This window comes from Pogoniulus pusillus, chromosome 33, assembly GCF_015220805.1.
Source record: "Pogoniulus pusillus isolate bPogPus1 chromosome 33, bPogPus1.pri, whole genome shotgun sequence".
NCBI classification, from domain to species: domain Eukaryota; kingdom Metazoa; phylum Chordata; class Aves; order Piciformes; family Lybiidae; genus Pogoniulus; species Pogoniulus pusillus.
Window position 1 is genome coordinate 12,086,056 of NC_087296.1, and position 16,697 is coordinate 12,102,752.

The window sequence follows — 16,697 nt, forward strand, 5'->3', positions numbered from 1 at the left end:
CTCACCACTCTCACTGAAAACAACTTCTTCCTAACATCCACTTTCAATCTCCCCTCTGCCACTTCAAACCCATTCCTCCTCCTCCTGGCATCCCCAGACCTTGTCAATAGTCCCTCCCCAGCCCTCCTCTAGCCCACTTCAGATCCTGGAAGGCCACTCCAAGGTCTCCTCCAAGCCTTCTCTTCTCCAGGCTGCACAGCCCCAACTCTCTCAGCCTGTGCTCAGAGCAGAGCTGCTGCAGCCCTCTCAGCATCTTGGTGGCCTCCTCTGCACTGGCTCCAACACTTCCATGCTCTGCTTGTGCTGGGAGCTCCAGAACTGCCCCCAGGACTGCAGGTGGGGTGTGAGGAGAGCAGAGCCAAGGGGCAGAATCCCCTCCCTTGCCCTGCTGCCCACACTGCTCTTGCTGCAGCCCAGCACAGGGTTGTGTCTGGGCTGCACTCCCACTGCAGGCTCCTGTTGAGCTTTTCCTCACCCCAGACCCTCAGGTCCTGTTCCTCAGGGCTGCAATGGTTCCTAGCTGCACCAGGGGAAGTTCAGGCTCGATCATAGGAAATCATTTATTTGCTAAAAGTGTTCTCAAACATTGGAATGACCTGCCCAGGGCAGTGGTGGTGGCACCATCCCTGGAGGGGTTTAACCCAGGTGTGGTGCTGGCGCTTAGAGACATGGCTTAGTGCTGAGCTGGCAGTGCTGGGGTGAAGGTTGGACTCTCACAGGTTTCTTCCAACCAAACATACTCTGTGATTTTTGGGGAAAATTAAGAGTCTGAAGCTTCCAGGGCACTCAGGATGGGGAGACTTCAGTGAAAAAAGTCTGGTAACTGAACTGGCAGTGCAGCTTCTTACTTTTTATTCCCAGAGCAGTGGTGTGTCCTGGTGGTAAAAATCACTCTCCAGGTTGTTGTGCTAAGTGAGCCCCTTGAGGGGCACTGAGAACTGGCTTCTTGCATCCTTATTGACGTTGTTGGTCTGCAGTAGGGCCAAAGTTTGCTCTTCTCCTGTATATTCACCCCTCCTGAGAGCAAACCCCCTCATTGCTCGTGCTATTAATGAAAGAGGGGAAAGGAACTTGAGCTCCATTTGTGGTTTCCCAGACTGTGAACTTGGTCATCAAAACCTCAGAGCACCCAGCAATGCTTTGCCCAGCCGTGGGCCATGACTTTCCTGCCAAACCCATAGTACAGAGGTACTTCTGAGCTTCCTTGCCCCCAGGCAAACCCCCCTGAGCTAGCAGAGGAGAGTGGTGGCTTTTAGCTTGTAAGCCAGGGATTCACACAGGCTTCTGCTCTGCCTCCAAGGGAGCTGACAGCAGCAAGCCTGTGGTGCACTCAGCTATTTAGTCTGCAGCTAAAAATACAGGCAAAATTAAATTGGGCAACCAAAGTATGGCCTGTGAGGACCTGTGCAGTTATCACTGGCCTGAGGAGAGAGCAGAACAAGGAGCCAAGGGTATTTACAAACAGGTCTTTCAAGTGTAAACGGGGACTGGGCTGCTCCTACATGTGGAATGGACCCAGATGTCTCAGCTAGCCTGGAGCACAGCCCAGTGAGGAGAGGCTGAGGGAGCTGGGGGTGTGCAGCCTGCAGCAGAGGAGGCTCAGGGCAGAGCTCATTGCTGTCTGCAGCTCCCTGAAGGGAGGCTGTAGCCAGGTGCGGTTGGACTCTGCTGCCAGGCAAGCAGCAACAGAAGAAGGGGACACAGGCTCAAGCTGTGCCAGGGCAGGTTCAGGCTGGATGTTAGGAGGAAGTTGTTGTCAGAGAGAGTGATTGGCATTGGAATGGGCTGCCCAGGGAGGTGGTGGAGTCTCTGTGGCTGGAGGTGTTGAATCCAATCCTGGCTGGGGCACTTAGTGCCATGGTCTGGTTGACTGGATAGGGCTGGGTGCTAGGCTGGACTGGCTGAGCTTGGAGGTCTCTTCTGACCTGACTGATTCTGTGGTTCTATGTTTTTCAGAGGAGATTTTGAAGGTTGAGTATTTGGAGGCTGGGAAGGAAATGTCTACAAGGGCTTGTAACACTAGGACAAGGGACAGTGGTTTGAAACTAGATCAGGGTAGACTGGCATTGGACATTAGGTTGGACTGGATGATCCTGGAGGTCTCTTCCAACCTGCTTGATTCTCTGATCCTGTGATTCTATGATAGATTGAGAGATGAAACCTTACACTTAGAAAAATGTCTGGGGCTTTCATAAAACCCCTCAAAAAAAGACAGGGTTGGGATCTGCTTAATTAGTTTTTGCTGCTTAATTAGTTTTCAGATCCAACTTGTATTTGAGAAGACAATGAAGAGAAATTAACAGTGGTTAAGGAAGAGATAATCATAGAATGGAATCATAGAATCAAGCAGGTTGGAAGAGAGCTCCAAGCTCAGCCAGGCCAACCTAGCACTCAGCCTTGGCCAAGCAACCAGACCATGGCACTAAGTGCCCCAGCCAGGCTTGGCTGCAACACCTCCAGCCACAGCCACTCCACCACCTCCCTGGGCAGCCCATTCCAATGCCAATCACTCTCTCTGACAACAACTTCCTAACAACATCCAGCCTAAACCTCCCCTGGCACAACTTCAGGCTGTGTCTTCTTCTTCTATGGCTGGTTGCCTGGCAGCAGAGCCCAACCCCACCTGGCTACAGCCTCCCTGCAGGTAGCTGCAGGCAGCAAATCTCTGTAGACAGATTATATCTTACTCTCTGCTCTGAGTAAGTAATACACTGGTTACTACCTGGTACTGCAAAGCCAGGCTGCAATGACATCCTCTTTGCTGCTTCCCCCAAGCCCCTAAAGAAGAAGTGAAGTGTTTTAATCAGTGAGTGTAGTTAAGTTCTCCTTTCCTTGTCTGAAGAACAAGAACAATTCAACTGCAAGGCGAACATGACCCTATCTACGCTCCACGCTGGGACCAGAGCAGGGTAAATGCCACAGCTAAGCCTGAACATCAGGTTGTAATTGTTAGAGCTTAAAAACATGCCAGAGAGAACATTCCAGGGGAAGAAGGAGGGCAAGAAGCATGACTCTCCTGTGTCTTTTTACGAAGGCAAATGAGCATCAGCTCTAAGAAAGGCAACTTCCTGCCCAGCAGAAGCGAAGCGAATGGCATTTAGTCAGTGATGGAAATTACACACTAGGCTGATTTTTAATCATCCAGCTAGGAAAAGCCAAAAAAACAAGAAGTGAAGCTGTGTTTATCTGCTGAGCCAAGTGCATGCAAGGCAGAAAAGCCACTGAAAAACAACTGAAAGGAAAATAGCTCTTGTCTAGGATGCTGCTCTTCCCTAAAAGCGGGTTCGGCTGTAACTTGCTGTTAGCTGCTCCTGAGAGATGTGAGCACATCAGCCTAGCTTCTCACTTCTGAGCACTTGAAATGAGATGTTCAGCTCATGAGGCATACAGGAGAGAAAAATGCTGGCAGAGAGGTGGGTGGTCCAACCTTCCAAGGAGAGAGGAGCCATTCTTTCGTGGTCTTGTCTAATATCTAGAGAACAGGTCTTGTGGAGGGTGTCTGGAGAAGAGGAGGCTGAGGGGAGACCTCATTGCTCGTGGCTCTCTGCAACTGGACTGGAGTGAGGTGGGGGTTGGTCTGGGACACAAATCCTGTGAGAAGAGGCTGAGGGAGCTGGGGGGGGTGCAGCCTGCAGAAGAGGAGGTTCAGGGCAGAGCTCATTGCTGTCTGCAACTTCCTGAAGGGAGGCTGTAGCCAGGTGGGGTTGGGCTCTGCTGCCAGGCAACCAGCACCAGAAGAAGGGGACACAGCCTCAAGTTGTGCTGGGGGAAGTATAGGCTGGATGTTAGGAGGAAGTTGTTGTCAGAGAGAGTGATTGGCATTGGAATGGGCTGCCCAGGGAGGTGGTGGAGTCACCATTCCTGGAGGTGTTCAAGAGAAGACTGGCTGAGGCACTTAGTGCCATGGTCTGGTTGACTGGATAGGGCTGAGTGCTAGGTTGGCCTGGATGATCTTGGAGCTCTCTTCCAACCTGGTTGATTCTATGATTCTAAGTCCTCCCTAGGATCAAGTGATAGAAGGAGAGGAAATAGCCTGAAATTGTGCTTGGGGAGGTTTAGGTTGGAGATCAGGAAATATCTCTTTGTGTAAGAGTGAACAAGGATTGGCACTGCCCAGGGAGGTGGTGGAGTCCCCATCCCTGGAGGTAGTTGAGAAGCTTGTGGACATGGCACTTTGGGCCATAGTTTAATGGCCATGGTGGTGCTGAGTTGCTGGTTGGACTCACTGATCTTAGAGGTCTCTTCCAACAGGAACAATTGATTCTGTGATCCTATCTTGTTCTCTCACCAGTTCTTGTCCGGTTTTGTTTTGTTTGTTTTAATGTTGTCCTCTCAGTGCATCCTAACGTGAGCCAGGGTTGCCAAGGAGGCTGTGCCACGTGCTCTGACTACAATGGATGCCTGTCATGCAAGCCCAGGCTCTTCTTTGTTCTGGAGAGGATTGGCATGAAACAGATTGGAGTGTGTCTGTCCTCGTGTCCGAGCGGCTACTACGGAACACGCTATCCTGACATTAACAAGTGTGCAAGTAAGTGCTGGGGCAAGGGGGGCTGGTGGCTTGCTTTGTCCTCTCCTGAGTGCTGCTTCTCCTTGTGGCTTGGTTTGTCCTCTCTTGAGTGCTGCTTCTCCTTGTGGCTTGCTTTGTCCTCTCTTGAGTGCTGCTTCTCCTTGTGGCTTGCTTTGTCCTCTCCTGAGTGCTGCTTCTCCTTGTGGCTTGCTTTGTCTTCTCTTGAGTGCTGTGTCACCTTATGGCTTGGTTTGTCCTCTCTTGAGTGCTGTGTCACCTTATGGCTTGGTTTGTCCTCTCTTGAGTGCTGCTTCTCCTCATGGCTTGGTTTGTCCTCTCTTGAGTGCTGCTTCTCCTCATGGCTTGGTTTGTCCTCTCTTGAGTGCTGTGTCTCCTTGTGGCTTGGTTCGTCCTCTCTTGAGTGCTGTGTCACCTTGTGGCTTGGTTTGTCCTCTCTTGAGTGCTGTGTCACCTTGTGGCTTGCTTTGTCCTCTCTTGAGTGCTGTGTCACCTTGTGGCTTGGTTTGTCCTCTCTTGAGTGTTGCTTCTCCTCATGGCTTGCTTTGTCCTCTCTTGAGTGCTGTGTCTCCTTGTGGCTTGGTTTGTCCTCTCTTGAGTGTTGCTTCTCCTCATGGCTTGGTTTGTCCTCTCTTGAGTGCTGTGTGTCCTTATAACTTGGTTTGTCCTCTCTTGAGTGCTGTGTCACCTCATGGCTTGGTTTGTCCTCTCTTGAGTGCTGTGTCTCCTTGGGAGTCCAGACCACAGAAAAACAGGTGGACAGGCCATGTCTTCCTTTGTTCAGTTCTACTCTAGTAGTATAGCAAGTATTAGTTTGAGCAAGAAGTTAAGGGGGAAGCTCACAAACTGGCCTAAAGCTCAGGTATCCCAGCTCTGCATGGAAAACCTGCTCCAGGGGCTTGTCTCCTCCTCTGCACTCCCATGCAAACAGGAAATCCCAGGCTCACAGGATGTCAGGGGTTGGAAGGGATCCAAAGAGACCATCCAGTCCAACTCCCCTGCCACAGTAGGACCATACAATCCAGCTCAGGTTGCGCAGGAACACATCCAGACAGCCTGGAAAGGCTTCAGAGAAGGAGACTCCACAGCCTCTCTGGGCAGCCTGTGCCACTGCTCTGTGACCCTTCCAGTCAAAAAGTTCTTCCTCATGTCAAGGTGGAACTTCCTATGCTGTAGTTGATATCCATTGTCCCTTGTCCTGTCACAGGGCACAACTGAGCAGAGTTTGTCCCCTCCCTCCTGGTCCCCAGCCCTCAGATATTTGCAAAGATTGATTAGATCCCCTGTAAGTCTTCTCTTCACCAGACCAAACAGCTCCAGGTCTGCCAGATCCTTCTCACAGGGCAGTGCTCCAGCCCATTCAGCATCTTTGCAGCTCTCTGTTGGACTCTCTCCAGCAGATCCCTGTCCCTTCTGAACTGGGGAGCCCAAAACTGAGTGAAGTATTCCAGGTGAGGTTTCAGCAGGGCAGAATAGAGGTGGAGGAGAACTTCCCTTGATCTGCTGGACACACTCTTCTTAGTGCACCCCAGGATGCCATTGGCCTCTTGGCCACAAGGGCACATTGCTGTGCCATGGATGTTCTCCACCAGCACCCCCAGGTCCCTCTCCACAGGGCTGCTCTCCAGCAGTCACCTCCCAGCCTGTGCTGCTGCAGTTTATTCTTCCTCCCCAGGTGCAGGACTCTGCACTTGTCCTTGTTGAATCTCATCTGGTTCCTCTGTGCTCAGCTCTGTCTGCCCAGATCCCTCTGGATGGCAGCACAGCCTGCAGCTGTCTCAGCCAAGCCTCCCAGCTTGTTGCCATCAGCAAATCTGCTGAGCAGACTCTGTCTGTCTGTGCCCTCAGCAATGTCACTGATGAAGATGTTGAACAGCACTGATGTTGGGAGAGAACCCAGGGCGTGGCAGAGCAAAGAGCAACAACACCTTTGTCCCCTGTTTGCCTTTCAGAATGCAAAGCTGACTGTGATACCTGCTTCACCAGAAACTTCTGCACAAAGTGTAAAAGTGGCTTTTACTTATACAGTGGGAAGTGCCTTGAGAAGTGCCCCGAGGGGCTGGAAGCCAACAATCACACCATGGAGTGCACCAGCATCGGTAAGTCCAAGCCCACCTCCTGTCCTGACTGCTTTCCTCCCAGGGGATGGGGAGGGATCTGAGCAGGGCATGAGCTCCAAGATCAGTTCCACCCCCAAGGAGGTACAGCTCTGAATGGGAATGTTCTGCATCACCAAATGTATTCCCTAGCAGATCCTTCCCAAGCCTGCTGTTTCACAAGAGCCTGGCTGCACCCCACAGCCTCAGCCTGGCTGCAGAGGGCAAATCTATCTCCTGCTGGCTCTGTAAGGGAGTTATGCAGCACTGCTAACATCAAACGAGACCAAAACCCTCTGACAGACTCCACACGTGGTCAGAAGGTTAAAAATACTAATTGCTTGGCTCCAGCTCCCTTCCACTGCCTTCCAAGCATGCATGTGGCAGCTTTTGGAAGCTCACCTGCAGGAAGGTGAAGGCTGCACACTAAAAACATTGCAGGAAGAAAGGAAATGCAACACAGATGAAAACCCCAACCAAACCCAACCCCAAACCCCCAAGTGGTGCATCATGACCTGACTCCAGACACTGGGGGTTAAAATAAAGCACCAAGTAGTGTGGCAGTGTGACTGAAGGCATCAGCTTGACTCACTGGCTCTGGAGATGAGACCTGCTTTTGTGTCCCTCCAGCCTCTGACTCACAGGCTCCGATTATTCACGCCAGGGCAATTTTGGAGGTCACCACACCTAACTGTTTGCTCCAGAACTGTTTGCTCCATCCCTTTGCCACCTCTTTGGCTGAAAACAGCCCCTGGGCTGCTGCAGTTGACATCCCCTGCCATGGGCACGCTGAAGCTGTGGCAAGGCTCAGCTTATTTTAGTATGCCAGCGGTGAATCGTGGTGGCTGAGGGCTGTGAGCTGCGGTGGAAGCGATGACTTCTTTGTCCACCAGCAACCAGGGAGCGCTTAGGCACAGTCTGACCATGATGGAAACCTCCTCCCCCACGGTATCATGAACGTAGTTCCCCCTGGCATTGCATGTTTTGGAGGGGAAGTCATGCAGGAATGAAAATGCCACACAGGAGATTGGCATTTTCCTTCTGAAACATACATTGGCGCCAGCAGTGGATTCCCAGTTTCACTCTGGAGCAAAGCCTTTCATCCTTGAATGCAATTCAAGGGCTCAGTTTTGCTCCTTGATGGCTGTTTCCAAGAGCTGTAGGCTCATCTGCTTTACCAATGAGTCAGTCTCAACTAGGCAAAGCCATTTAAAGCCAGGGAGGACAAACAACCTTCTTCATGCACGTGAAGGCAAATTATTTTAGCAGGAGAGCTTCAGAGCAATGCAAAACCCAAAAAGCTCCATGGGAGAGTTGACTGTAGGAAGGCTCCAGAGATTGCCTGAGGTCAGCTGTATTTTTAGGTTGAGAAAGATTTGGAATTAAATTCTGGAGCTGGAAAAAATGTTGACTGACAAATTCCTCCTTCCAGAGGGGTTAGAAATCTTTCCTTCTCCAGCAGCGGTTTATAGCCTTAAGCACTCATGTGGACATAAAGTGAAGAGAGATGTTTACTGTCTGCTGTCAAGAGAAGGATACTGAGGGCACAAAAGAAGGATAAAGAGTGTGTTGTTAAGCTTCCAAGGTTACTCCCATTTTTGCCTAGGCTTGGGCAAGCATCCAGCTGCACACCTTCTGAGCTCCCAGCAGTGCAGGGTGTGCATTCAGACCACCTTTCTGAAAGCCCAAACCCTCCTCTGCTTTGCCTGTGTGTGCCACAGATGATGACTCTTCCCCTGTTCAAGCTGAACACCAGGCAGCAGATCACCAAAGACACTCAATTCTTAATGTAATGCCCTTTGATAGCAGTTGGCCCTTTATAGTTCCATTCATTTCCAAATTGAATACCTTGGAGGCCAGCTGCAGCAGCCTGACACGATGACTTCACTCTCCTTTCACACATGCATGGCCACAGTCTAATTCCACTGCAAGGATTTATCCCTCCACAAACCCAAAGCAACCTCAGACTGAGCCCCAGTAACCGATTTGGAGAGCAGCTTGGGCTGCTCTCGTTGCCACATTGCAGGAATGGAATTACACAACAGTGAGCCCAGCATTATTGGATATCATTTTTTTTGGGGGGGTGCAGTGTGTTTTCAGCAGCCCAACTTCTGTCAGCTCACTGCTCCTGATGACTTGCATTGATTTTTGCCACCTTTTAGCTGATGCAGAATGAAAATGACTGTACCGCCTGCATTGTGTCCCCCCAGAAAGGTGCTGGCTGGGCTCAGCTTGTCCTATGTTTATTGCAGTGCACTGTGAAGCCAGTGAGTGGAGTCCATGGAGCCCTTGCACAAAGAGAGGCAAAACCTGTGGTTTCAGAAAAGGAAATGAAGTAAGGTTCAGAGAGATCCTACAGCATCCGTCAGCAAGGGGCAACCCCTGCCCAGCCACAAGCGAAAGCAGAAAATGTATTGTACAGAGAAAGAAGTGTCAGAAGGAAGGAAAAGGTACCCCCTTATCATCATCATCATCATCATCATCATCATCATCATCATCATCATCTGAGATTGGTATTGTGCTTGTTTAATGCCTCCTGTCTGAACCTTCACCAGAGCTCCCACTGATGGGGTGCTGCTTGGGCTGGAGAGAGCTGTGCCCTTGCCTGGAGTAAATAAAGCCCTGCTGCTGCTGGAAACATGCTGTGTGTGTGAGCCAGGGAGGCCAGGCTGGGCTAGGTGGGAAGGCACACTCCTGCTCCTGCTGCAAGAGCTGCCAGATGCTGGGTGTGAAACTCAGAACAAAGAGATCCACTGAGGTGGGAGTCATTTGTGAGGGGATCAGGCAGGCAATTTTGACACTTCAGCCGTGGGGTTCCTCCAAACCAGTTCCTCTTTTGTGCTTCTCTACAGGTAAGACTGTTGCAGTGCTGTGGCCTCTCTCCCACCATGAACTCTTCCTACTAGCTCTGGCTGAGCAACGTGGCCTGATCCTGACATTTGCATGTGGCTCATGGAGTGCCAGCATGAGAGAAAGACCACAGCACTGCATGGCAGCTGGGGGAAGCTCCACCTGCTTTCACCCCATAGGCAAGAGTGCCAGCAGAACCTCCCCTCCCTGTGTGCCAGCTGGGGAATGGCTCACCTTCAGAGTGGGAGATGCTTAAGTCTATGAAATAATAACTTATACCAGTTCCACTCAGCAGAGATTGTTGTTCCTTTGTTCCCTGTCCTCCCCTTCCTGCAGCAGAGAAGTGCCTTGAACTACTTCCAGTGCAGTTACTTTGGTTGGCACAGAAGTGTTGCTGGAATATTGCCTTTCCTTCTTTCATTTCCCCATCCTTCCCACTCCTCCATCTCCTCCATTTCTGCAGGGAGCTGCAGACAGCAGTGAGCTCGGCCCTGAGCCTCCTCTTCTGCAGGCTGCACACCCCCAGCTCCCTCAGCCTCTCCTCATAGGCTTTGTGTTCCAGGCCCCTCACCAGCTTTGTCACCCTTCTCTGGACACCTTCCAGCACCTCAACATCTCTCTGCAATTCAGGAGCCCAGAACTGGACACAGTACTCAAGATGTGGCCTGAGCAGTGCTGAGCACAGGGGCACAAGAACCTCCCTTGTCCTACTGGCCACACTGTTCCTGATGCAGGCCAGGATGCCATTGGGTCTCTTGGCCACCTGGGCACACTGCTGGCTCATCTTCAGCTTACTATCTATCAGTACCCCCAGGTCCCTTTCTTCCTGGCTGCTATCAGCCACTCAGTCCCCAGCCTGTAGTGCTGCATGGGGTTGTTGTGTCCAAAGTGCAGAACTTGGCCTTGTTCAATCTCATCCCATTGGCCTCTGCCCACCCATCCAGCCTGTCCCGTGGCAGAGGCGGCGGTTCCCAGCAGAGCTGCTCTCCGTGGCCATCAAGAGAGAGTTATCTCAGTCACATTTCCATGTCTGCAGTCAAAGGAGTCAGGGCAAAGACCACATGATGAGGGCTGTGCTCGTCACAGATGCCTCAGTGCCTTTGCTCAAGCTGAGGTCAGAGGCAGGATGTTAGTCAGTTGGGGCGCTGCTATCGCACGGAGGCAGGGACATGTTTCTGGAATGGCTACGTAAAGCAAGATAAAACAGATGAAGAGGGTTGGCTGCTGAGCTTTTTTCCTGGAGCCCCCTTCAGATACTGGAAGGCCACTCCAAGATCTCCCCCAAGCCTTCTCTTCTCCAGGCTGCACAGCCCCAACTCTCTCAGCCTGTGCTCAGAGCAGAGCTGCTGCAGCCCTCTCAGCATCTTGGTGGCCTCCTCTGGACTGGCTCCAATACTTCCATGTCCTCCTTGTGCTGGGGGCTCCAGAACTGCCCCCAGGACTGCAGGTGGGGTGTGAGGAGAGCAGAGCCAAGGGGCAGAATCCCCTCCCTTGCCCTGCTGCCCACACATTTTGCTTCTCTCTGCTAGTTTGTCATATCTGCTTGTAAGACCTACTGTGACTCTTCTTTTCCACTCCACTGGTTACAGAATGAAGTTTTGGCCAGAGAAGTTTCTGGCATTTTCAGAATGGATGCAAAGAAATGGGAATAATGAGCACACAAACAGCCCAGCCAACCTGAAATGTCCTTTATCACTCATTCTAGCACTAAATTAACTGATTTAGAATCAGAGAATCATAGAATGATTTAGGTTGGAAGGCAACTCAAAGGTCATAGAGTCATAGAATCAACCCAGGTTGAAAGAGACCTCCAAGATCATCCAGTCCAACCTATCTGCCAGCCCTATCTAATCAACTAGACCATGATCACTAAGATCATCCAGTTCCAACCCCCCACCATAGGCAGAGACACCTCCCACTAGAACAGGTCGCTCAAGGAATCATCCAGCCTGGTGCTGGACACCTCCCTGTGCAACCTGTGCCAGTGTCTCACCAGCCTCACTGCTAACAACTTCTTCCTAACACCCACTTTCAATCTCCCCTCTGCCACTTCAAACCCATTCCTCCTTGCTCTGTCATTCCCAGACCTTGTCAATAGTCCCTCCCCAGTCCTCCTGGAGCCCCCTTCAGATACTGCAAGGCCACTCCAAGGTCTCCTCCAAGCCTTCTCTTCTCCGGGCTGCACAGCCCCAACTCTCTCAGCCTGTGCTCAGAGCAGAGCTGCTGCAGCCCTCTCAGCATCTTGGTGGCCTCCTCTGCACTGGCTCCAACACTTCCATGTCCTCCTTGTGCTGGGGGCTCCAGAGCTGCACCCAGGAGTGCAGGTGGGGTGTGAGGAGAGCAGAGCCAAGGGGCAGAATCCCCTCCCTTGCCCTGTGCCCACATTTTGCTTCTCTCTGCTAGTTTGTCCTATCTGCTTGTAAGACCTACTGTGATTCCTTTCATTTTCCTTCACTGGCTACAAAATGAAGTTTTGCCAGGAGAAGGTTCTGGCATTTTCATAATGAGTGCAAAGAAGTAGGAATAATGAGGACACAAATAGCCCAGCCAGCCTGAAAAGTTCTTTATCACCTCTTTTAGCACTGAATTTCAGTGTGTTCTGACGCAGTAATTCCCATGTGATTCACACACAGGCTCCTTCCATGCTTTGGTCCCATCCAAACCTCAATATGACTCATTCCATAGTTCTCTTTCTCTCCTGGAAAGGTGTTTTTTTTTCAGCCTGCTTGACTATATGATTTTGAATTCCAGTTTCCTCTTCTACCTTTCTCTCCCCTCACACCTTTTGCTTCTTTCCCCCAGTGCAGTGCAGAGTTACTTGCACCTCCCCATACTTAACATCTACTTGTCTGCAGCCTTTGACTGATAGGATGTTGCTGCTTGTCTTACTGCTGCTGACCACCCAAAAGAGCTTGGCCCCAGACACTGACCCCCACCCCTCAGATACTTGTGCACATTGCTCAGATCTCCTCTCAGCCTTCTCTTCTCCAGACTAACCAGCCCCAGGGCTCTCAGGCTCTCTCCATAGGGGAGATGCTCAAGTCCCCCACTCATCCTCCTGGCTCTCTGCTGGACTCTCTCCAGCAGGTCACTGTCTCTCTTGAATTGAGAGCCCTAAATTTGATGGAGTATTCTGGGTGTGGTCTCACTAGTAGAGGTGATGATCTTAGAGGCAGAGTAGATGACCTTAGAGGTCTTCTCTGTCCAAAGCAACCCTGTGGCTGTGATGGCTGCACATCTGCTTGTTCAAAGGTGGGTTGCCTTTCAGGGAACAAGCCATGCATAGTCTACCTCATCTACTCGAGGCACCAAAAGACAAAAGTCTCCTCCCAGGGCCATGGAGGCCCACACCAGGCCAAGAGTGCATCAGTGCACTGCTTTGAAACTTGTTTTTCTGAGGAAGGAAGGAAGGAAGGAAGGAAGGAAGGAAGGAAGGAAGGAAGGAAGGAAGGAAGGAAGGAAGGAAGGAAGGAAGGAAGGAAGGAAGGAAGGAAGGAAGGAAGGAAGGAAGGAAGGAAAAGGAAGGAAGGAAGGAAGGAAGGAAGGAAGGAAGGAAGGAAGGAAGGAAGGAAGGAAGGAAGGAAGGAAGGAAGAAAGAAAGAAAGAAAGAAAGAAAGAAAGAAAGAAAGAAAGAAAGAAAGAAAGAAAGAAAGAAAGAAAGAAAGAAAGAAAGAGAATGAGAGAGAAAGAGAGAAAGAAAGGAAGAAAGGGAGAAAGAGAAAGAAAGAGAGAAAAAGAAAAAGAAAGAAAAAGATAAAGAAAGGGAGAAAAAAGAGTGAGAGAAAGAGAGAGAGAGAGAGAAAGAGAGGGAGAAAGGGAGAAAGAAAGAAAGAAAGAAAGAAAGAAAGAAAGAAAGAAAGAAAGAAAGAAAGAAAGAAAGAAAGAAAGAAAGAAAGAAAGAAAGAAAGAAAGAGAAAGAAAGAAAGAAAGAAAGAAAGAAAGAAAGAAAGAAAGAAAGAAAGAAAGAAAGAAAGAGAGAAAGAGAGAAAGAGAGAAAGAGAGAGAGAGAGAGAGAGAGAGAGAGAGAAAGAGAGAGAGAAAGAGAGAGAGAAAGAGAGAGAGAAAGAGAGAGAGAAAGAGAGAGAGAAAGAGAGAAAGAGAGAAAGAGAGAAAGAAAGAGAGAAAGAAAGAGAGAAAGAAAGAGAGAAAGAAAGAGAGAAAGAAAGAGAGAAAGAAAGAGAGAAAGAAAGAGAGAAAGAAAGAGAGAAAGAAAGAAAGAAAGAAAGAAAGAAAGAAAGAAAGAAAGAAAGAAAGAAAGAAAGAAAGAAAGAAAGAAAGAAAGAAAGAAAGAAAGAAAGAAAGAAAGAAAGAAAGAAAGAAAGAAAGAAAGAAAGAAAGAAAGAAAGAAAGAAAGAAAGAAAGAAAGAAAGAAAGAAAGATTCTGACAATCTTTGGTGCTGAGTACTTAGTTACATTCAAGCCCTAATCTCTGCTACATGGGAAAGTAAGTCAGGGCTCAGCCCAGCACCCACATCCTCCCCCCTCACGTGTAGCTCAGTGGCATTTCAAAGGAGAGGGCCGAGCATGTGAGCCAGGGAGCCATGGCAGTGCACAGTTGACTGGTCCAGCTGTGAGAGATGGGATGTCCTGTGTGAAGGTCACCAGTGTGGCTATGGTTAACGACCTCACTGCATGGCAGGCCACAGGACTTCTGAAGCCTGCAAATGAGCAGCCAGCTAATTACTGCATCCCTGTGTTTACATACTGCATACGCCAGCGGGGCTGACCCCTGGCCTTGGGGAGCCTGAGTTACTATAATTGAGGGATCTGTCTTCTGAAGGGCTTGGTTGTTTATTTTCTGCTTGCTGCTTGCCAAGAGGACCTCTTATTTCCTTTCCTTGCAGGGGTTTTGACTCTTTAACTTTAACACATTTCCAGGCTTCAAAGCAGGGGCTGTTGGAAATCACTGGTTGCAACACGATGTGAAACGGTGTCCTGGGAATTCCACGGGGCTAGCAGAGAGGGCAGTGTGCTAGGAAAGAGATCTGGGTGAGGAGGGTTGAGAGAGCAAAAATAGGACCAATAGGAGTTGGGTCAGCTTGTGAAACCAAAGCAGCTGATAGCAGAGGATGTGCTGACGACAATTGGACGATCTCAGAATCGCAGAACCTTGGAGGCTGGAAGGCACCTCCAGAGAGCATCGAGTCCAACCCTCCCTGCCAAGCAGGGTCACCCAGGGAAGTTCACACAGGAGTGCATCCAGGAGGGTTTTGGAAGTCATAGAATCATGGAATCAACCAGGTTGGAAGAGAGCTCCAAGCTCAGCCAGGCCAACCTAGCACCCAGCCCTGGCCAAGCAACCAGACCATGGCACTAAGTGCCCCAGCCAGGCTTGGCTGCAGCACCTCCAGGCACAGAGACTCCACCACCTCCCTGGGCAGCCCATTCCAATGCCAATCACTCCCTCTGCCAGCAACTTCCTCCTCACATCCAGCCTAGACCTCCCCTGGCACAACTTGAGGCTGTGTCCCCTTCTTCTCTTGCTGCTTGCCTGGCAGCAGAGACCAACCCCACCTGGCTACAGCCTCCCTTCAGGTAGTTGTAGACAGCAATGAGCTCTGCCCTGAGCCTCCTCTTCTGCAGGCTGCACACTCCCAGCTCCCTCAGCCTCTCCTCACAGGGCTCTGCTCCAGGCCCCTCCCCAGCCTTGCTGCCCTTCTCCAAACACCTTCCAGCACCTCAACATCTCTCTGCAATTCAGGAGCCCAGAACTGGACACAGCACTCAAGGGGTGGCCTGAGCAGTGCTGAGCACAGGGGCAGAAGAACCTCCCTTGTCCTGCTGCCTACACTGCTCCTGAGCCAGCCCAGGATGCCATTGGCTCTCTTGGCCACCTGGGTTGTGGAGTCTCCAAAGGAGGCTCCACAACCTCTCTGGGCAGCCTGTGCCAGTGCTCTGTCACTCTCGCTGTAAAGGAGCTTCTCCTTCTCTGTTCCAGTTTGTATCCATTGCCCTTTGCCCACTGAAAAGAGCTTGGCCCCAGCCACTTGACACCTACCCCTCAGATCTTTACAGACATTGATCAGATCTCCTCTCAGTCTTGTCTTCTCCAGACCAAACAGCCCCAGGTCTGAGAAAGCAAGAAAAACAAACTACTTTTAAACTCCAACCATAACATTGGGGTTGTTCAGTCTAGAGAAGAGAAGGCTCCGGGGAGACCTCAAGACAGCTTTCTGGTACCCTATGAGAGCTACAAGAAAGCTGGGGGGAGGATCTTTCTCCAAGGGCTTGTAGTGACAGGACAAGGAATTGGCTGCCCAGGGAGGTGGTGGAGTCACCATCCCTGGAGGTGTTCAAGAAAAGCCTGGATGAGGCACTTAGTGCCATGGTCTGGTTGCTTGGCCAGGTATGGGTGCTAGGTTGGACTGGATGAGTTTGGAGGTCTCTTCCAACCTGGTTGATTCTATGATTCTATGATAAGCCTGGAGCATCTCTCCTATGAGGACAAGCTGAGAGAGTTGGGGCTGTTCAGCCTGGAGAAGAAAAGGCTGCAGGGAGACCTAGAGCAGCCTTCCAGTACTTGAAGGGGGCTGCAGGAGAGCTGAAGAGAGGCTTTTTGTGGGGACTTGTAGTGACAGGACAAGAGCCAATGGCTTTGAGCATGCCTGGCGCATCTCCCCTATGAGGACAGGCTGAGAGTTGGGGCCGTTCAGCCTGGAGAAGAAAAGGCTGCAGGGAGACCTAGAGCAGCCTTCCAGTACTTGAAGGGGGCTGCAGGAGAGCTGAAGAGAGGCTTTTTGTGGGGACTTGTAGTGGCAGGACAAGGGCCAATGGCTTTGAGCTGGAAGAGGGGAGACTGAGACTGGAGATTAGGAAGAAATTCTTGCTCGAATGTGAGGGACAAGAGAGCTGCCCTCCTCAGACCACCAAGCCAAATAAGGGATAGAAAGCAGCTCTGTTTCTCCTTCTGGTCTTCCCTTCTGGTGCCTCCTTGTGCTCCAGAATTGCCTGCCTATCTTAGGTGCCTGAGCTTTGCAGGAAAACTGGGAGGGAACACAAACCTCTAGGAGCTCCTCTTCCTCCTCCTCCCAAAGTGCCATTCATTCAGCACCAACTCTCTAAAATCTTCTGGAATAGAATTGTTTGGGGTTGAGAGGAGCAGCTCCAGCTTTACAAGGTGCAGTCTGTAGCTATGTCTGTACTGTTAAAGAAGAGCAAGCAAAAGTCCACTACTTGCCCACAAGGCCAAGGGCTTCCTTCTGCCTTGCATCCAAACTGGGAATATT

At 50.7% G+C, this 16,697-nt stretch overlaps 1 protein-coding gene across 2 annotated transcripts in view; it reads left to right on the forward strand.

Annotated features, from left to right (window-relative positions):
• RSPO3 (R-spondin 3) overlaps positions 1-16,697 on the forward strand; it is a 97,347-nt gene that overhangs the window by 50,939 nt on the left and 29,711 nt on the right. Inside the window, exons 2-4 of one of the 2 annotated variants that reach the window (XM_064170156.1) lie at positions 4,337-4,528; positions 6,478-6,624; positions 8,874-9,134. In XM_064170156.1, coding sequence (XP_064026226.1) covers positions 4,337-4,528; positions 6,478-6,624; positions 8,874-9,134 — 600 coding nt within the window. The remainder of the gene's footprint in view (positions 1-4,336; positions 4,529-6,477; positions 6,625-8,873; positions 9,135-16,697) is intronic. The other variant, XM_064170157.1, reaches the window with a different exon arrangement.